Source organism: Schistocerca americana, chromosome 11 (genome assembly GCF_021461395.2).
Source record: "Schistocerca americana isolate TAMUIC-IGC-003095 chromosome 11, iqSchAmer2.1, whole genome shotgun sequence".
NCBI classification, from domain to species: domain Eukaryota; kingdom Metazoa; phylum Arthropoda; class Insecta; order Orthoptera; family Acrididae; genus Schistocerca; species Schistocerca americana.
In genome coordinates this window covers 98068216-98090585 of record NC_060129.1, presented here as the reverse complement: position 1 = coordinate 98090585, position 22370 = coordinate 98068216, and the positions used below count along the sequence as shown (strand labels likewise).

General features: G+C 44.6%; 1 protein-coding gene across 1 annotated transcript in view; it reads right to left on the bottom strand.

Annotated features, from left to right (window-relative positions):
- LOC124554087 overlaps positions 1 to 22370 on the bottom strand; it is a 112736-nt gene that overhangs the window by 32637 nt on the left and 57729 nt on the right. The window contains exon 4 of the mRNA XM_047128136.1: positions 3782 to 3947. Within this exon, the coding sequence (XP_046984092.1) occupies positions 3782 to 3947 (166 nt within the window). The remainder of the gene's footprint in view (positions 1 to 3781; positions 3948 to 22370) is intronic.

Below are 22370 nucleotides of genomic sequence, written 5' to 3'. Positions count from 1 at the left end.
TTCGTACTCACAGGGCTTCAAGTTCAGTGTCTGGACGTAAATGTTCTGAGGTGCCACCACGCAGTTGTCAAACAAACAAAACAAAACTGGCTTTGGAGGTGACAAGACTTCCGAGTGTTGGTACCGAAACAGCATTTGACTAACTCAGCTTGTAGCATAGTCGGATTTTCAATCATGAACACGAAAGTGAAATCTAGCTAGTAGCATACTTTTTTAAATGTAATATTTATCAACAAATGCGAACGTTAAGTAAGAAATGAAAGTGGGATCCTTTTATTGACGGTTACTAGATGTCTAAAAATGAATTTAAACTTCTTAGGAATATGCCAAAACGTATCTTATTCAATGAAAAAATTACGTATTTCAATAACACCAGTGAGTCTGTGAAAATGATACTTTCTCATTATCTATCTGATGTATCGACTTCGTATGCCATATTTCAATTTACTGTTTTACTGTCAGTAGCAACGAATAACCAAGATGTTATTCTTATTAAACACTATAGTTCCATATCTGTCAATTAAGATTACACTTTGTTAATAAATATAGAAGTTTTAAAAAAATCAAAAGATGCAGGGCGACGCAGAAAAACGGGAACGTTTCCACAATCCAATAAAACTAGAAGTGATGAAGCAAATAAATTGCATTCATCGTAACTGAAACCTTCCAACTTTGCCATTTAGGAAACATTGATGGCATTTCTCAATTTTCAAAAATTACGTCCTTTAGGTGGCGTCCTCCTGTTCCAATCTAACCCTGTAAATGTCTTACAGTTTAAAAGCTGGTTCCGAAATCCCTTTCTTGCCATTATGTAATCAATCTGAAACCTTCCAGTGCCTCCAGGAGTCTTCCATGTATACGCGCTACTTCGATGATTCTCAAGCAAGGTGTTAGCGATGGCCGCGCGGGGTAGCCGAGCGGTCTAGGGCGCCTTGTCACGGTCCGCGCGGCTCCCACCGTCGGAGATTCGAGTCCTCCCTCCGGCATGGGTGTGTGTTGTCCTTAGCGTAAGTTAGTTTAAGTTGATTAAGTAGTGTGTAAGCCTAGGGACCGATGACCTCAGCAGTTTGGTCCCATAAGACCTTACTAGAAATTTCCATTGTTACCAATGATTAAATTATCCTATGTGCAAAATTCCACTAGACGGCTTGCTCTTTCATTTCCTTCCGTGAGTCGAAATTACATTTTTGCTTTTCTTCCTTTTCCTACCACCAAACTGCAGTCTCCCATGACAATTAAATTATCGTTTCCTTTAACTATCTGAATAATTTCTTTTATCTCATCATACATTTCTTCAGTCTCTCCATTATCTCCAGAGCTAGTTAGCATATAAACTTGTACAACTATTGTAGGTGTGAACTTAGTGCCTATCCTGGCTACGTTAATGCGTTCACTATGCTGTTTCACGTAGATTACCTGCATTCCTATCTGCTTATTCATTATTACACCCACTCTTGCATTATCCCTTTGTGACTTTGTATTTATAACCCTGCATTCATCTGACGGAAGTCCTGTTTCTCTTGACACCGAGCTTCGCTAAGTCTCAATATATTGAACATCAAGCTATCCATTTCCGTTTTTAAAACCTCTAGCCTACCTGCCCGATTAAGGCATTTAACATTCCAAGATACTAACCGTAGAACGACAGATTTGTTTTCCTTGGTGATGACATCCTTCTGAGTAGTTCCAGCATGGAGATCCGAATAGGAAATTCTTTCATCTCCAGAATATGTTACCCAACAAGAACCTATCATAATTTAACCATATAGTAGAGCTACATGCCCTGGGGAAAATTACAGCTGCAGTTTCCCCTCGCTTTAGGCTGCTCGCAGTACCAGGACAGCAATGCCGTCTTGGTTAGCCAGATGAGTCAATCATTCAGACTGATGCCCCTGCAACGACTGAAAAGGGTGCCGCCGCTCTTCAGGAGCCGTATGTTTGTCTGGCTTCTCGACAGGCATCACTCCATTGTTGTTATACACACAGTACAGCTATGTACGGTTAAGGCAGGCAAGCCACCCAAACCGACGGCAAGTCCGTGGTTCATGGGAAACATCGGAAACTATGAACGAAATTTTCACTCTGCAGTGGAGTGTGCGCTGATATGAAATTTCCTGACAGCTTAAAACTGTGTACCAGACGGAGATTCGAACAAAGGACCTTTGCCTTATGCGGACAAGTGCTCTGCACTTGATATGAAACTTTCTGGCAGATTAAAACTTTGTTGCCAGACTGAGATTAGAGCTCGGGACCTTTGCCTATTGCGGGCAATTGCTCTACCAACCGAGCTAGCAAGCACGACTTACGACCAGCCTTTACAGTTTCAATTCTGCCAGTAACTCGTCTCCTAGGTTCCAAACTTCACAGGAGCTCTCCTGCGAACCTTGCAGAGCTAGCACTCCTGAAAGAAAGGATATTGCGGAGACATGGCTTAGTCACAGACAGGTGGATGGTTCCAGAATGAAGTATTGACTCTGCAGGGGAATATGCGCTCCTCTGAATATTCTTGGCAGACTAAAACTGTATGCCAGACCGATACTCGGGATCTTTGCCTTTCGTGGGCAAGTGCTCTGCCAGCTAACCTTCCTTCCAGGAGTGCTATTCCTGCATGGTTTCCAATAGAACTTTCGAAGGTAGGAGACGAGATACTGGCCAAACTGAAGCTGTGACGACGGGGTGTGAACTGTGCTTGGGTAGCTTAGCCAGTAGAGCACTTGCCCACGAAAGGACAAAGTCCAGAGTTCGAGTCTCGACCTGATACACAGTTATAACCTGCCAGGAAGTTTCTAACCAGAGCAGACACCTCTGCAGCGTGAAAATTTCTTTCTGGAAACATCCCCCAGGCTATGCCTATGCCATGTCTCCGCAATATAATTTCTTAAGGAGTGCTAGTTTTGCAAGGTTCATAGGAGAAAAATGGTTCAAATGGCTCTAAGCACTATGGGAGGTCATCAGTCCCACAGACTTAGAACTACGTAAACCTAACTAACCTAAGGACATCATATACGTCCATGCCCGAGGTAGGATTCGAACCTGCGACCATAGCAGTCGCGTGGTTCCGGACTGAAGGGCCTAGAACCGCTCAGCCACAGCGGCCGGCTCGCAGGAGAACGTGTGTGAAATTTGGATGGTAGGAGACGAGATGTTGGCACAATTGAAGCTGTGAGTACGGTGCATGAGTTGTGCTCGGGTAGCTCAGTTGGTAGAGCACTTGCCCACCAGAGGCAAAGGTCCCGAGTTCGAGTCTCGGTCCGGCTCACAGTTTCATTGGAAACTGTGGTTTAACCAACATAAAATTGCAATATTGCTTCAGAACAAATTAGTGTATTTGCACGTGCTCCTTTACGCTTTTTTCTGTAACAATCCAGAAGAATTGTACTTGTCTCCCATTGCCATTACGTGAAGTTTTTTGTTGTCATGTGGTATGTGCTTGGAATGTACGAACATAAATCTGTTTACATCATCAGGTATACCACTCACATAAATGCATCTGACTGCTGTGTATTACATCGAACTTCAAGGAGGAAACTCTCTCTCCCCAGAAGACAACGCCGAGGCAGGCTTGGCTTTAGCCGGTGGCAGTGACGGGAGGGCACTGTGTGCAGCCACCTCTTTTTTGCTTCTCGGCTAAATGATTACGACTGAAACTTTTTCTACCTACAGGACTTTTACCCGCTATGTCCACCTCTTCAATGACCGCGAAGCCCTCGGTTGTGGAATTTCATAACTCTACTGAAACAATTACTCGTGATCAGGTGTTACTCAAAGATCAAATCCTTACCTTTGAAAAATCCGACTTCGTAGATATCGATGACCAGCTGCACACAAACTTGTCTTTTTCCATCCTTCAGACCCTTCATGTACAATTTATACTTCCCGTAAGGTAAGGCGACGAACTTTTTTAGGGTGATCGGTCGTGTCCAGTACCGATGCATGTAGTAAGTGCCCTGCTAACAGAGGTAGCGATGTAATTACACAATACAGGTTTTGTGACTAAATCAAAACTTCAACTTGTAGGATTATTCTTTGTCGAGGTCTTTACTGAGTATCAGATGTAGCAGTCTCTTCCTGTTTTTTTTTTCTGCTCCTTTCATAACTTAGACACGCTTATTGCATTTTGGCCGTCATATATTGGCACATGTAAGTTAAGGAAATAACAAAGGATGTTGAAATTCACACTCTAATAGTTAACATAGCAATGAGTGAACATCCTGATACTTCTCAGCAATCAGTGGCGAATGACAAAGACAGGAACAGGAAAGTCTAAATCTCAAGGCATTCGCCTAACACGAGTGAAATTAAGAAACAGAGTGCAAGACGTCGTGGTCTCCTTCATTGCTTACATATTCCGCCCTCACAATCACATTCTGCACATCAAGACGCTTCATTCGAACCCACACTCGATAAGATAAAGTCAATCTTGTATGAATTCATTTAAATTATATGCAAATAACTAATAAGTCGCAAGTGCGCACCGTGGTTGAAATACTCGAGGCTGGCGTACACACTTACATTCCAGACACGACGGCACAGGAGCTTTTAGTTCGAGAGATGCAAAACCGCACGCCAGGAGGCCAGTCCCAACCCATCTACGTCGGCCGGTGACCGCCTGTAGAGCAGACAGCGTTGCCCGAGTGAAAGAACGACTCCGTGTTCGGCTTAAAAGCAAATTCCGCTACACTGTATGGGAGCGGCCAGCCTACGCATTCTTTACACATAGCACGCAGTTTCAGAGATTTTCACAGAGAGACAGCAAACGCCAAGCGCTGATACTACAGATTTCCGGATTGGCCGCCTTAAACGAAACGTCATTCTCCCGCTTTAGAAGAGCAATTCTGATTGGTAGACGACATTTCTGACGCCTTGAGCTGAAGGAGTAATGGAAGAGAATGAAAGATATACCCCATCACGTCTGGCGTGGAGAGGGGCCGTTCCATTGTCGCTCTTGGAGCGAGAACACATAATCAGAGCGTGCGCGCTCGTACATGTACTCAAAGAGCGAGGAACAAGTCTCTCCTCAGTACTTCACTGGGAGAGCACCTCTGTCGAGAGCGAATCGAAGTGTGACTCTATATTGAGTCCTTGCAATTAAGCGTTGTTCACTGTATTGGCCGACACACTTATTGTTCAGTGTGAATGGACAGAGTTATAGTTAAACGCCTGCGAGCGAATTTTGAGTGGCATCGCAGTGGACTGGTTATCTGACCAGTGTACCACGCCAATAGTTAGACAAGGGCGAATAGAAATCTCTGAGTTCATCAAGGCATAGGGATAGTTTGATTGGCGAAGGTCAATCCAGATAGAACGAGAGTTATCTTATTTGTCAGCAGTGAGCGGCGCAGACAGCAGTCATCGCAGCTTACAGTATTGTGCGCTACAGTTCTTGCGAGCCCCATATTTCCTCCACAACAGTACACTTCACTGCATTTCACACGCGACAGCCTCGACCGTACCTACCAACATTCTAATGGATAATTATTCAAGTTGAGTATCTCCTCCATGTCTGAACAACATCTCTTTGGTTCACTCAGAGACTCCTGGACACTTCCCTTGTTGAGAGCCCTTCCTGGCACAAAGAGACAATGTGGACGTGATCAAACCGTGGTATCTAGGCATGGTTGAAGTACAGACAACATGAACCATGTACCTCCTTCCTGGTGGAATGACGAGAACTTATCGGCTGTCGGACCTCATCTGTCTAATAGGCGCTGCTCGTGCATGATTGTTTACATTTTTGGACAGGTTTTGTGACATCTCTGAACACTCAAAGGGACTGTGTCTGTGGTACAATATCCATAATCAGTGACTGTCTTCAGGAGTTCTGGGAACCGGGGTGATGCAAAACTTTTTTTTTGGTGTGTGTAAATGGATACTTAAATATGGAGCTCTAAAACCGGCAGTATATTTACAATGTGAAGCAGATACTTTTATGAGCCGATAGGTTGATATTTTATCAGTCTGTTTATCGAATATGTATATGTTGGTGCCATTTAAATATCGATGTATCGGATACTCGATACCTTTAAAAATGTCAACAGTTCTATCAGAAAGAGTAGGTGGCTGCTTCTCGAGGAGGTCCTGGCTATACTTCAGTCTTCCGTGAAGACGTATCCGTGTCCACAGGACCGCATGCATTCGTTCCTGGTGTGACGAAGGCTTACAAACCCTACCGCACGTCGTCCGTTAAATCAATCAGTCTTAAGGCCAGGTTCTCATTCAAAATGGTCGAAAAATCGATTTTTTGTTGCATTTTTGAAAGATATTTGCGTCAGTGATGTTGATATACGGTCTTGGAATTGCAGACTAAACATAAGTAACGAAAACACAATTTTTATCAAAATTTCATTAAAATTGGCCAAAAGATAATATTCGGTCAGCCACAATGGATTATACATTTTGAATTTTGAAAATCTAACTTCAGATTTGTGTTCAGCGACATCAAACGTGTATAATGACATATAGTTTTTACCCAAATTCAGCTAATAATTAATGTAAAAGTTCGCCCTAAACTTTAGTCATGGTTTTCCTCGTATCGTTAAATTTAACGTTGTTTCATTGTAGTTAGGTACAAGCTCCCATAAATTTAGTGTAGTATCTACTGATGTTATCCATTTTTGATTTGAGATAACTTCTAGAGGCCACACTCTACTTCAAACTCGTAGGTTCTCGATCAGACCTCGATTATGGGCTCCATTTTCTTCTTTTTTGTATCGAAAATCTAAAATATAGTTGCACGTATGTCTTTTCATTGTCTCTAAAAAATTTGGAAACTTTGCATATTTTTTGTTCATTTGAATGAGAACTTGGACGTAATTTCCAATAAAATATGGACTCTCATTCTCTGCAAATCAAGGACAACATCAAGACTGGGGGCCTTGTGACGCCGTAGCAGTGTCGTATCTGTTGTGGAGGGGGCATCTGACTTTTTGTCACTGTGGCTCTTGTGTGCGTGGGGTTGCTATTCTGTTATTCTGCGCAACGGATGAATCTGAGATGTACCCTTTACCCTGTGGCTACTGCAAGATGCAATTTACATCCCCACACTACCACAGAAGTCAGACAGACGCTCCAAAAGAGAAATGCCCGCAAAACTTTCAGTAATAAATATCTTCTGGAGCCCTCCGCTGTAAGGAAATGACACAAAAATTTACAAAATTTCTTACGTACCTAGTCGGATATTTGGGTACTGGAGTAGTGCTGGTTAGTGTAAGAAAAACATGAAACTAACGAAAATTATTATTTATTTTGCAAAAATTCTGAGAAATCACAATGGCACTTTTAGTTATGAACTGAACTACTGCAGTGGATGACCGCTACCTACGGATTTTAGCTCGGAGGAACCCTGACGGCAACGCCACCATGTTGAATAATGTTTTCGTGCAGCCTCAGGACCCCGTGTTACGACTCAAACTGTGCGCAACTTCACTCCCGACGTCCATGGAGAGGTCCATCTTTGCAACCACGACACGATTATAGTTGGTGGAGACTTTAATTTACACTCGATATGTTGGCGAAAATACATGTTTAATTTCGGAGGTACGCATAAAATATCATCCGAAATCGTTCTAAACGCATTCTCTGAAAATTATTTCGACCAATTAGTTCATGAGCCCATGCGAATAGTAAACGGCTGTGAAGACACCCTTGACCTCTCAGCAACAAATAATCCTGAGTTATTAACGAGCATCAAAACCGATACAAGGATTAGTGAACACAGGGTTGTCGTACCGAGACTGAATATTGTAATCCCCAAATCCTCAAAAAATAAACGAAAAATATACCTATTCAAAAAGGCAGATAAAAATTCACTTGACGTCTTCCTGATAGACAATCTCCACTCATTCCTAATTAATAAAATAAGAGTAGATCAGATGTGGCTTCAAATCAAAGAAATAGTATTGGCAGCAGTTAAGAGATTTATTCCAAATAAATTAACAAACGATGCAGCTGATCCTCCTTGGTACACAAAACGAGTTAGAACACTTTTGCAGAAACAACGAAACAAACGTGCCAAACTTAAACAGACGCAAAATTCCCAAGATTGGCGATCTTTTACAGAAGCTCGAAATTTAGCGCGGACTTCAATGCGAGATGCTTATAACAGTTTGAGCCGTGGTAAAAATTGCTGTTTTGAAGAGCGCGCCGCAGTGTGTAGTGTGAAGCAGTCGCCCTCCGTTTCTGGCGGTGGCGCCGCTGTGGCAATCGCAGCTTTGGTGTCTGCCTCTGGTGGGAAAGGGGAAAGGTTGCCTGTTCACGTGCATTTAAGGGGCGCTGTGAGCTCGCCAGTGGGTCAGTCTGGGTCAGTCTCTCGTCCACTGCCTGCTCCTCTGTCTCTCGTCCGCATTTGTTAGGCAGTTAGTGTCTGTCTGTCGTTCGGAGCTGCCTCTGTCATGTTTCTCGGATTCGGTGTGTGAACGAATTTATTGCTTGAAGTGTAACGGCCGCATTCCCTAAATATGTTTTTATCTTGCCTATCATCTGGAGAGGAGGTATATGTGTACTGTAGAGCATGTTTGGCCAACCTTGCATAATTTTATGTTAGATTGCATTTCATGGGCTTTTATTTAAATGGTCATTTTAGTAAATAAAATTGACACTCTTCCACCATAAGACATTCTTAGAACTTAAAATCAAGTTGCACCTTTAGTGGAACGTTTATCTTTTAATTTTAGTCTTTTGTACTATTTCCATCCCTCCTATGGGGTGCATAGTTTGTGTGCTTGTGTGAATTGTTAAAACTTTTACTTAACGGTAATCTGGTGTGTTGCAGATTTGCACCAGTGTAGTCTTTCAGAGGCTGTTGTGAGCGGTCGTAACTACGGCCGCGTCTAAAGGGAGCGGCAAGGTTCACAGCCCAAAAGCTCATACACTCAAAAATTTGTTTCTTTCTGCCTCTGAATAAATTGTAACTTGAGGTTTAGAGGGTGCTTTCTGCTTATAATTTTAAATATGTTACTAAAAAAAAAAATCAGTTAGGAAAAAAATTCCCATTTGTTGAAGGCAAATTGATTTTGATTTCATAAGTTACTCCCTGGCAACTACTTCCACGCTCACATAGTGTGACTAAATATGTTAATGTTGTTGATGAATCGCTAGTAAATAAAGTAAATTTTTAAGAATATTCTTTGACATTAAATCACAGTTCACAGTTTCCACAACGAAACTTTGTCTCGAAAACTGGGAGAAAACCCAAAGAGATTCTGGTCGTATGTAAAGTTTGTTAGTGGCAAGAAACAAACAATGCCTCCTCTGCGCGATAGCAATGGAGATACTGTCGAAGACAGTGCTGCCAAAGCACAGCCTTCCGAAACCCCTTCACAAAAGAAGAGGAAGTAAATATTCCAGAATTCGAATCAAGAACAACTATCAACATGTGTAATGTAGAAGTAAATATCCTCAGAGTAGTGAAGCAACTGAAATCACTTAACAAAAGCAAGTCTTCTGCACCAGACAGGAAACCAATTAGGTTCGTTTCTGAGTATGCTGATGCATTAGCTCCATACTTAACAATCGCATACAACTGTTCGTTCGACGAAATATCCGTACTAAAAGACTGGAAACTTGCACAAGTCACACCAATATTCAAGGAAAGTAGTAGGAGTAATCCACTTAATTACAGGCCCATATCGTTAACGTCTATATGCAGCAGGATTTCTGGAACATATATTGTGTTTGAACATCATGAATCACCTCGAAGAAAACTATCTATTCACACACAGTCAACATGGGTTTAGAAAACATAAAAAAATGGCTCTAAGCACTGTGGGACTTAACATCTGAGGTCATCAGTCCCCTATACTTAGAACTGCTTAAACCTGACCAACCTAAGGACATCATACGCATCCTTGCCTGAGGCAGAATTCGAACCTGCGACCCTAGCAGCAGCGTGGTTCCGGACTGAAGCGCCTAGAACCGCTCAGCTACGGCGGCCGGCTTAGAAAACATGGTTCCTGTCAAACACAACTAGCTCTTTATTCACATGAAGTGTTGAGTGCTATTGACAAGGGGTTTCAGACCGATTCCGTATTTCTAGATTTCCGGAAGGCTTTTGACCCTGTACCACACAAGCGGCTTGTAGTGAAATTGCGTGCTTATGGAATATCGTCTCAGTTATGTGACTGGATTTGTGATTTCCTGTCAGAGAGGTCACAGTTCGTAGTAACTGACGGAAAGTCATCGAGTAAAACAGAAGTGGTTTCTGGCGTTCCCCAAGGTAGTGTTATTGGCCCTTTGCTGTTCCTTATCTATGTTAACGATTTGGGAGACAATCGAAGTACCCGTCTTAGGTTGTTTGCAGATGACGCTGTCGTTTATCGAATAATAGAATCATCAGAAGATCAAAACAAACTGCAAAACGATTTAGAAGAGATATTTGTTTCAAATGGCTCTGAGCACTATGGGACTTATCATCTGTGGTCATCAGTCCCCTAGAACTTAGAACTACTTAATCCTAACTAACATAAGGACATCACACACATTCATGCCCGAGGCAAGATTCGAACCTGCGACCGTAGCGGTCACGTGGTTCCAGACTGAAGTGCCGACAACCGCACGGCCACACCGGCCGGCTTAGAAGAGATATCTGAATGGTGCGAAAAGTGGCAGTTGACTCTAAATAGCGAAAAGTGTGAGGTCATCCACATGAGTGCTAAAAGGAATTCGTTAAACTTTGGTACACGATAAATCAGACTAATCTAATAATTGTAAATTCAACTAAGTGCTTAGGAATTTCAATTATGAACAACTTAAATTGGAAGGAACGCATAGAAAATGTTGTGGGGAAGGCTAACCAAAGACTACATATTATTGGCAGGACACTTAGAAAATGTAACAGACCTAGTAAGGAGACTGCCTACACTACACTTGTCCGTCCTCTCATAAAATACTGCTGCACAGTGTGGGACCCGTACCAGATAGGACTGACGCAGTACATCGAAAAAGCTCAAAGTAGGGTAGCACGTTTCGTATTATAGTGAATTATGGGAGAGAGTGTCACAGAAATGATTCAGGATTTGGGCTGCACGTCATTAAACGAAGGCGTTTTTCGTAGCGACGGAATCTTCTCACAAAATTCTAATCACCAACGTAATAATAGAGAATTATGAAGGTGGTTCCATGAAACCTCTGCCATGCACTTAAATGTGATTTGCAGAGTATCCATGTAGATATAGATGTAGATGCAGCGTGCTACAGATGGGCCCAAAACATGACGAATGGATCGCTCAGGACCCCGTCACGTTCTCTTCACTGATGAGTGTCGCATATGCGTTCAACCAGACAATCGCCAGAGACGTGTTTGGAGGCAGCCCAGTCAGGCTGAATGCCTTAGACACACCAGCGAGTGCAGCAAGGTGGAGGTTCCCTGCTGTTTTTAGGCGGCATTATGTGGGGCCAACGTACGCCATTGGTGATCATGGAAGGCGCCGTAACGGCTGTACGATATGTGAATGCCATCCTCCGACCGTTAGTGCAACCATATCAGCAGCATGTTCCTGAAACCCAACAAACTGCCATCTGCTGTCTCCTCCTACCGTCCCGTCAGCCTTACCTCGGTCTTCAGCAAGGTCCTGGAATCCATCCTTACCCGACACATCCACCAGCGTCTCCGCCAGCACCGCCTCCTTCCCACTACCCATTGTGGCTTTCGACCGTCCTTCTCTGCCAATGACCTTCTCCTTCACCTCACTCATCTCCTCTCCGAACAGCTCAACTCCCGCCAGTCCACCATCTTCCTCTCCCTCGACCTTGAGCGTGCTTACGACCGTGTATGGCATTCTGGTCTCCTCTTCAAGTTCCAAACATTCACTCTTCCTGACAACTATGTCCGTCTGATAGGGTCCTTTCTTTCCCAACGTCCTTCCTATGTCAGCATCCATAACACAGATTCCTGCACCTTCCACCCTTCTGCCGGTGTGCCCCACGGTTCCAACCTCTCCCCTCTTCTCTACCATCTGTATATGGCAGACATGCCACTGCCTCCACCCCTTGTCCACCTTCTCAAGTACGCCAATGACACCGCCTTCCTTGCCCTCGCCCCCACCCTGCACCGCTCCCAGCACCTCCTCCAATCCCATCTTGACCGGTTCACCATTTGGTGCAACCAGTGGTTGCTCAAGGTCAATCCTTCCAAGAAGCAGGCGACCATTGTAGGCAAAGCCACCCCTTCCTTCCGTCTCCTCGACTTCTATATCACCATTTCTGGCTGTCCTATCACCCTCACCCCCACCCTCAAGTACCTTGTCGTCACCCTTGATCGTCGCTCTCATGGACCCCCATCTCTGGACAATCCAAGTCGAGGCACGCTACCTCCTCCGTCTCCTCAAGCTCCTTTCTGGCCGCACATGGGGTCTGGCCCCCTGCACCATCCTCCACACCTAGAAATCCCTCATCTGCCCTATCCTCTGCTACGCCCCTCCAACCTTTTAGAAATCCCTTCAAATCCTAGAACGCCACGCGCTCTGCCTCGCCCATTGCATCCATCTCCCCTCCCCTTGCGGATCTTGTATGACCTTATTCCGTTCCCGCACTTCCTCCTTTTCCTCTAACCGACACGGATCCTCTACACCTCCCGTAAACTTGATCCCCCTCACCTGCTCGTCTCTGCCATCCTTCCCCACCCCTGTCCACTGCTGTGCCTGTATTCCCACATCCCACCTGCTCTCTATCTCTCCACTCTCCATACCTTCGCCCAGGGTGTCTTTCACCAACCTCCCCTCCCTGGTGATGCCCTCATCCCCTGCATCTAACCCTCCTACCAACTTTGATCCTACCCTTCCACACCCTGTGTTTTTTTTCCTGAGGGCACCCTATCTCCCTTCTCTCCTTCCTCCCTTCCTGCCCCCTCCTCTCCCCGGGCTTCCCCTACCCCCTACCTTGTTTCCTCCCCCTCCCATCTCCTCTGCCACTGGTATCTCCACCCTCCCCTCTCCCTCCTCTCCCACGTTTTCCCCTTCTGGCAGGTCCCTGGACTCGTACACGTAAAGTGAACATTCGCGCGCCGGAGATCGTCGCCAGTGTTTTGTGTGTGCCATTGTGTTAGTGATTCAGTCTTTCGTCATTTGTGCTCCTTCATTCACGTGCGCCGTTTCTGTCGTCTCTGTTAATGCCAGAGTGCTACACTTGTGACCGACTTCATGTATTTTTAAATTTGTGTGTCTACTGGTGTCTATGCGCCGTGTTGTTTCGTTTTTCGATGTCTCCACTCGTAATAAATGTATTATCTATGGCCGAAGAGCGGCGTAGTATTGCCGCTGCCGGCCTACCTTTGTATAAGGTGTCAAAATAACAATAAAGGGAAAAAAAGGAAAAGCCTTTGTCGTTCAGAAGTACGATGCAACGTTCCTTAGTCACGCAAAGAGTGCTCGTCCCTAAGAACATCGCGTCCTACTTCTGAACTATACAGGCACTGCAATATCATTCTTTTCCAATGGCCGTTCTGTCTAGTGAGGGTTCAGGGAATGGTTTAATATCTCGCCTGCAGGTTGCGTTCCTGATCGAAAATCTATTGTTGTTTGGGTGTACGTGTTTGTGGATACAGGGAAAGAAACCAGGATCTTCAAGAACTGGCGATTTTCAACCCCCCCACGCTACGCGCACGGAAACGTGCAGCTGCTGCTGCTGTTCCTGATCGCACAGCGAGACGAAATCTCCATGAGGGCTTAAAAACTCTTGCATACACACTGAGACTAGTGCACACACTTACGACACACATTCTCGCTTCACAGAAAACCACTTGTGAAGCCTTGATCTAAAACCTGCCTCAGCCTCGTCTTCTCCAGCGTCGAGACACATTTTCATTTCCCTGGATGCGTGAATGAACAACACATGCGATACTGGAGTGGCACGAAAACCCAAGAACTTCATGAGGAGCCCATGCCTACGGAACGTGTGACTGTCTGGTGGGCATTATCAAAAACTGACATTATTGACCCATGGTTTTTCGAAGAGAATGGTAGGGCAGTTACGGTCTCTTTTGAGCATTATGACATCTACATCTACATCTACATTTATACTCCGCAAGCCACCCAACGGTGTGTGACGGAGGGCACTTTACGTGCCACTGTCATTACCTCCCTTTCCTGTTCCAGTCGCGTATGGTTCGCGGGAAGAACGACTGTCTGAAAGCCTCCATGCGCGCTCTAATCTCTCTAATTTTACATTCGTGATCTCCTCGGGAGGTATAAGTAGCATTTCGCTACAATTTTCTAATGCTGCAACTTCTCTGTATACTACAGCATCATCCGCGAAAAGCCGCATAGAACTTCCGACGCTATCTACTAGGTCATTTATATATATTGTGAAAAGCAATGGTCCCATAACACTCCCCTGTGGCACGCCAGAGGTTACTGTAACGTCTGTAGACGTCTCTCCATTGATAACAACATGCTGTGTTCTGTTTGCTAAAAACTCTTCAATCCAGCCACACAGCTGGTCTGATATTCCATAGGCTCTTACTTTGTTTATCAGGCGACAGTGCGGAACTGTATCGAACGCCTTCCGGAAGTCAAGAAAAATAGCATCTACCTGGGAGCCTGTATCTTATATTCTCTGGGTCTCATGAACAAATAAAGCTAGTTGGGTCTCACACGATCGCTGTTTCCGGAATCCATGTTGATTCCTACATAGTAGATTCTGGGTTTCCAAAAACGACATGATACTCGAGCAAAAAACATGTTCTAAAATTCTACAACAGATCGACGTCAGAGATATAGGTCTATAGTTTTGCGCATCTGCTCGACGACCCTTCTTGAAGATTGGGACTACCTGTGCTCTCTTCCAATCATTTGGAACCCTCCGTTCCGCTAGAGACTTGCGGTACACGGCTGTTAGAAGGGGGGCAAGTTCTTTCGCGTACTCTGTGTAGAATCGAATTGGTATCCCGTCAGGTCCAGTGGACTTTCCTCTGTTGAGTGATTCCAGTTGCTTTTCTATTCCTTGGACACTTATTTCGATGTCAGCCATTTTTTCGTTTGTGCGAGGAATTAGAGAAGGAACTGCAGTGCGGTCTTCCTCTGTGAAACAGCTTTGGAAAAAGGTGTTTAGTATTTCAGCTTTATGCGTGTCATCCTCTGTTTCAATGCCATCATCATCCCGGAGTGTCTGGATATGCTGTTTCGAGCCACTTAATGATTTAACGTAAGACCAGAACTTCCTAGGATTTTCTGTCAAGTCGGTACACAGAATTTTACTTTCGAATTCACTGAACGCTTCACGCATAGCCCTCCTTACGCTAACTTTGACATCGTTTAGCTTCTGTTTGTCTGAGAGGTTTTGGCTGCGTTTAAACTTGGAGTGAAGCTCTCTTTGCTTTCGCGTAGTTTCCTAACTTTGTTATTGTACCACGGTGGGTTTTTCCCGTCCCTCACAGTTTTACTCGGCACGTACCTGTCTAAAACGCATTTTACGATTGCCTTGAACTTTTTCCATAAACATTCAACATTGTCAGTGTCGGAACAGAAATTTTCGTTTTGATCTGTTAGGTAGTCTGAAATCTGCCTTCTATTACTCTTGCTGAACAGATAAACCTTCCTCCCTTTTTTGATATTCCTATTAACTTCCATATTCAGGGATGCTGTAACGGCCTTATGATCAATGATTCCCTGTTCTGCACATACAGAGTCGAAAAGTTCGGGTCCGTTTGTTATCAGAAGGTCCAAGATGTTATCTCCACGAGTCAGTTCTCTGTTTAATTGCTCGAGGTAATTTTCGGATAGTGCACTCAGTATAATGTCACTCGATGCTCTGTCCCTACCACCCGTCCTAAACATCTGAGTGTCCCAGTCTATATCTGGTAAATTGCAATCTCCACCTAAGACTATAACATGCTGAGAAAATTTGTGTGAAATGTACTCCAAATTTTCTCTCAGTTGTTCTGCCACTAATGCTGCTGAGTCGGGAGGTCGGTAAAAGGAGCCAATTATTAACCTAGCTCGGTTGTTGAGTGTAACCTCCACCCATAATAATTCACAGGAACTATACACTTCTACTTCACTACAGGATAAACTACTACTAACAGCGATGAACACTCCACCACCGGTTGCAAGCAGTCTATCCTTTCTAAACACCGTCTGTACCTTTGTAAAAATTTCGGCAGAATTTATCTCTGGCTTCAGTCAGCTTTCTGTACCTATAACGATTTCAGCTTCGGTGCTTTCTATCAGCGCCTGAAGTTCCGGTACTTTACCAACGCAGCTTCGACAGTTGACAATTACAATACCGATTGCTGCTTGGTCCCCGCATGTCCTGACTTTGCCCCGCACCCGTTGAGGCTGTTGGCCTTTCTGTACTTGCCCAAGGCCATCTAACCTAAAAAAACGCCCAGCCCACGCCACACAACCCCTGCTACCCGTGTAGCCGCTTGTTGCGTGTAGTGGACTCCTGACCTATCCAGCGGAACCCGAAACCCCACCACCCTACGGCGCAAGTCGCGGAATCTGCAGCCCACATGGTCACAGAACCGTCTCAGCCTCTGATTCAGACCCTCCACTCGGCTCTGTACCAAAGGTCCGCAGTCAGTCCTGTCGACGATGCTGCAGATGGTGAGCTCTGCTTTCATCCCGCTAGCGAGACTGGCAGTCTTCACCAAATCAGATAGCCGCCGGAAGCCAGAGAGGATTTCCTCCGATCCATAGCGACACACATCATTGGTGCCGACATGAGCGACCACCTGCAGATGGGTGCACCCTGTACCCTTCATGGCATCTGGAAGGACCCTTTCCACATCTGGAATGACTCCCCCCGGTATGCACACGGAGTGCACATTGGTTTTCTTCCCCAATGATTCAGGCTTCTACTCTTGCAGAACTTAAAGAAATGTGTGTTGGGGATGTCTGATTCCAACAAGAAGGCGCCACAGATCACAACGGACGTCAGTGACAATCGTTCGCGAACATTTCCCCGACCATTTCACGTCTTTGAAGGCCGATCTGCAGTCGCCAGAACGCTGGCCACGTTTAGCCCGCTGCGACTTGGCGCTGTCTTATGGGGCTATCTAAAACCCTTGGTGTACACCAATCGGTCACAGACCCTGTGTAAACTGCAGAACCATATTCGTGCTGCTAATGCCAACATATAGAATTGCTGGATGCTGAAACGAAACTTCGATTTCGACTCTCCAGATGCACTGAGGAGGGCGGAGGCCACCGTCAGGATAAAAAAAGAAATAAAGCAAAGAGAATTAAACTGACATCTTCAATACTTTCTGCTTCGTGATTTTTTTATGGTAGGGAAGTACCTGCGCCACATCCAGTACTACGAGGGTCATTCAGTACGTAAAGCAAGACTTTTTTTTCTGAAAGCACACTGCTTTTGTCAATATTCCAGTACACCAATTATGCGCAATTCTTTTCGCTACAAAAACTTTTCAACATAATCTCTTTTCAGTCTGACGCCGTTACGCCACCTTAGTGGGACGGCCTGTAGGTCCACATAGCATCACTCTAATGGTCGACGTCAGAGCCAACATCTTGCTTCATCACTAACCTCGCTATCATCCACGTACTGCTTCTCATGGAGTGTATCCATTATTGGACCAAACACGTGCAAGATGCGAGATCCAGGCTGTAGGGTGGACGAGCAAGAACAGTCCAATGAAGTTTTGGGAGCTCCTCTCTGATACGCTGACTAGAGTGACACTTTGCTTGTCATGGAGATAAAGGATTTCGTTTGAATTTTTGTTGCGATGACACTCTGCAGGAGTCACAAACGTGTGCGGCCGGCTGCCATGTGGGATATCGGACAGGTCTGCGTGACCTTCTTGCAGTGATGACTGGCGCCTCGCCCAACGACTCATCTTGCTTTTGTTCAACGCCAGTTCTCTGTAGACATTCGGCAAGTGCCTACGAATATTTGCGGTGCTCTGGTTTCCCACCAAAAGAAACTCAATTACAGCTCTGCTCTTGCACACGCCGTTTTGAATGTTACATATACTGCTACCACCCACCGAAACTTCATGAAACCGTAGGGACTGAAGAGGGAATATTCCCTGACAAATTCTGCATTTTTTCAATCGAAACTGACCGTAAAAAATAGAATCCATTACTTACTGAATGCCCCTCGTATAAGCTGTCTTTCCAGTTGAAGTAATCAGTGACTCTCATACGATCTTTTTGAATTTATTTACGCTCCTTGCCATTATTAAACTGATAGCGTTCATTTAACGAATCTATTTAACAAGCCAGGTGGTCATGTACTGCACGAGCTACACACTACTGCGTACTCTCCCAGGATCATTTTGCCTTCAGCAAACGTGTTGATTCACTGAGAGTTGCCTGCGCGATCGACACTCATTTATTGAGCACAAGATTACTAGCAGAGATTTTGTACGAATTTTTCCGGTTGTAGGAGGTAAGTTTACATCAGGATATTCGCAGCAGGTTATCGTCACTGAGTTTCCATTCACTGTTATTCTACTATTCAACATTCTCAATCTTAGCGTGGAGAAGTACTGGAGCCAGAAGCCAAAGTAAGAAGGGCCGTATCTATGGGGGGTGAGGGGGGGGGGGGACTGGGTTATTTGCCTAGTACGGCAATTTCAAGGGGCGCCAAATTCATATTATTGAAGAAAAAACCTAGTTTTACAAAGCGACAGCCCACGTATCGATTATTCATATGATTCTGAAACATATCCCTATTGATTTCCGAACATTCTAAGTTCATTTCTGAACGTATCATAAGTTGACTCAACGCGTGCATACAGTACGTGATGTCTCTGCTAGGGGAATCCCCGTCGCATCCAGAAGTTAATAACTTTCCCGCAGACAAAGGGGGATGGGGCTGTATGAGCCGATCCCAATAAATGAGAACGGGTGAATACCAATCGCTGTTTTTTTATGTGGTTGATTAGGTGTGCGAATGATAAGCCTTATTTTAACTTTTAGCGAAGTCCATAGATTCAGACAACCAGAGTGGAAATAAGCGACTAACAGCAACATCAGATAATGAAAATTACATATTATTTCCCCAATGTATCCCAGAAAATGAAATTCTGAGAGGAAATTTTTGTTAGATTGATACACTACTAACGGCCAGTGGTACAATCTCCGGCTAGCAGCAGCTTAATTCTATTCCCGGAATAGCGCGGAAAATGCTTTTCACGCACATGTAAAAAACGCCTAACGGGAGAATGGACGCGGGATAACTAAACAGAATACTGGCTGGGTTAGTGAAGTCAACTGGAGAACAATTTTTTAAAATGGCAGGAATAGTTACAGAACTAGTGATGATAAGATTGCTTGTTAGAACGAGTAAGGATAAAAAACGAGAACATCACACAAATTATATGGAAGAATATGACGATCTCAAATTTATACAAAAATTTCGTACTACTACTACTTCTCGATCTCATGCTTGAGAAATTGGAGCTTATGGACGAAAAGTGAAACTCCTAACATAAAATTTTTGCTTGTAGTAAGCCTAATAGGCATTTGATATTCGTACTTTGTGAGTTATATTCTGTCGTGTTATTTATATAAATAAGGTAGATAAACATAACCATTTGTGACAAAACAGTCTCGACTGTTTGGCGAGTGTTACAACTGCTGCAATATTAAAAAGACGTGTTTCGTTTTATCTAGCAGACACTGACAAAATAGACGTAATCAAATCGAGAAACCCCGCCAGTCTTGGGTACTACTCGTATTAACAGCTTTTTCAGTGTTAGGCAACACCATTTTAATTTTTCATGTAGCAAAACGTTTCACGAACTTTGATGACGTAATACACATATCAAAAAAAGTTCTGCATCAGCCCGGGTCCCAGAACTCCTGAAGATAGACGTTGACTGTGGCTATTGTATCACAGACACAGTCCCTCTGACTGTTCGCAGATGTCACTAAGCCCTCCCAAAGATGTAAACAACCATGCATGAGCAACGCCTATTAGAAGGAAGCGGTCCGATAGCCGATAAATTACAGCCATTCCACCAGGAAGGAGGTAAACGGCTCGTGATGTCTGTAGTTCAACCATGCCTAGACGGCCAGTACCGCGGTTAGATCGCGTCCACATTGTTACTTTGTGCCAGGAAGGCAAGTGTCCAGGCGTCTCGGAGTGAACTAAAGCGATCCTGTTCGGACATGGAGGATGTACAGACGACCTGTCGATGACATGCCTCGCTCAGGACGCCCAAGGGCTACTACTGCAGTGGATGACTTCTACCTACGGATTATGGCTCGGAGGAAGGCAACACCACCATGTTGAATAATGCTTTTCCTGCAGCCACAGGACGTCGTGTTATGACTCAAACTGTGCGCAACAGGCTGCATGATGCGCAACTTCACTCCCGACGTCCATGGCGAGGTCCATCTTTGCAACCACGACACCATGCAGTGCGGCACAGATGGGCCCAACAACATGCCAAATGGACAGCTCAGTACTGGCGTCACGTTCTCTTCACCGATGAGTATCGCATATGCCTTCAACCAGACAACCGCCGGAGACGTGTTTGGAATCAACCCGGTAAGGCTGAATGCTTTAGACACACTGTCCAGCGAGTGCAGCAAAGTGGAGGTTCCCTGCTGTTTTGGCGTGGCATTATGTGGGGCCGGCGTACGCCGCTGGTGGTCATGGAATGCGCGCTAACGGCTGTACAATACTTGAATGCCCTTCTCCGACCGATAGCGCAACCAAATTCGTACCATATTGCCGAGGCATTCGTCTTCATGAACGTCAATTCGCGCCCCCATCGTGCACATCTTGTGAATGACTTCCTTCAGGATAACGACATGAACCCCTTCGAACATGCCTGGGAAAGATTGAAAAGTGCTGTTTATGAACGACGTCAGACACCAACCACTCTGAGGGATTTACGCCGAATCACCGTTGAGGAGTGGGACAATCTGGACCAAGATTGCCTTCATAAACTTGTGTATAGTATGCCACGAAGAATACAGGCATGCATCAATGCAAGAGGACGTGCTGCTGGGTATTACAGGTATCGGTGTGTACAGCAGTCGGGACCGCCACCTCTGAAGGTCTCGCTGTATGGTGATGCAATGTATGGTTTTCATGAGCAGTAAAAAGGGCGGAAATGATGTTTTTGTTGATCTCTATTCCAATTTTCTGTACAGGTTCCGGAACTCTGAGAACCGAGGTGATGCAATTTTTTTTTATATGTGTAGATTCTTTCGCAGAAAGGAAAGCACGCCGTGAAAGCTGTAGCAAGATAAGAGAGAAAAATGCTTGGACCTAAGGATTGATGAAATGTGTAGTGTCTTTCTTCTCTCTTGTCTTTATTGCGATGAAGTTGTGCCACTGCACTGTGGCACACTTCAGACGAAATAAGGTGTTTTACATTTCCACGAATATATATGTTTTGTATATCATACTCTTCAGAAAGATGTGCGCTATTTTTGAAAATTCGATTTTTTTTTTAATTTCTGGCGGTCTATCTCAAACTCTCGAGGGGGAGGTAACGTTAAATTAAATCTTTTGTGAGTAAATATTCATACATTGTAAGTGGACAAATTAAGGAGGGCAGTTTTCTGTAGGTAGTATAACACATTACAAATACCTTGGTACGAGGGGTAGCAACAGCTGTAACGATGCATTTCGAACGATGAAAACGGTAGCAGATGAGTCAAAATGGTTTACTAATCGCGACTAGATTCATGACAGCCGGCCGCGGTGGCCATGTGGTTCTGGGCGCGTCAGTCCGGAACCGCGCGACTGCTACGGTCGCAGGTTCGAATCCTGCCTCGGGCGTGGATGTGTGTGATGTCCTTAGGTTAGTTAGGTTTAACTAGTTCTAAGTTCTAGGGGACTGATGACCTAAGATGTTAAGTCCCATAGTGCTCAGAGCCTTTTGAACCATTAGATTCATGACATTACAGTGCTGTCTTCAGGTAACAAACTGTTGACATTCCAATAAAAAATGTCCTTAAAATCTTCGTATGGGTAAAGAAAAGAATTCTTCAGACTTGCTGAACAAGATTTTGCACAATTGTCAAGAAAAACATGACCAGTGGTATTGTAGAAAGGCGTTTCCCAGACATAAGTGATACGTATTCTCAGGAAAAGCGGCCATCTCTGAGGCAGGTCTCTCTACAGTTGATTTCGGCACACCAGCACAAGACTCAGAGCACATTTATTACTGTATCAAGTTGTTTTTCGTAATAAATCACGTTCAGAAACAACAGCACCCTTCATAAATTCAGTTATAGAAGCAGAATTGACTTACCCTACCCACCACTAATCCATACTGTACTACAGAAAGGAATTTGATGCTAAATAAAATTAACATCAAACTCTGTCTGAAATCGTATCTACTTGAGTTGTTAATAATCCTTGTGTGTGTGTGTGTGTGTGTGTGTGTGTGTGTGTGTGTGTGCGTGGGCACGTGCGTGTTGTTTTAGAGAGATGGGTGCGAGATGAAC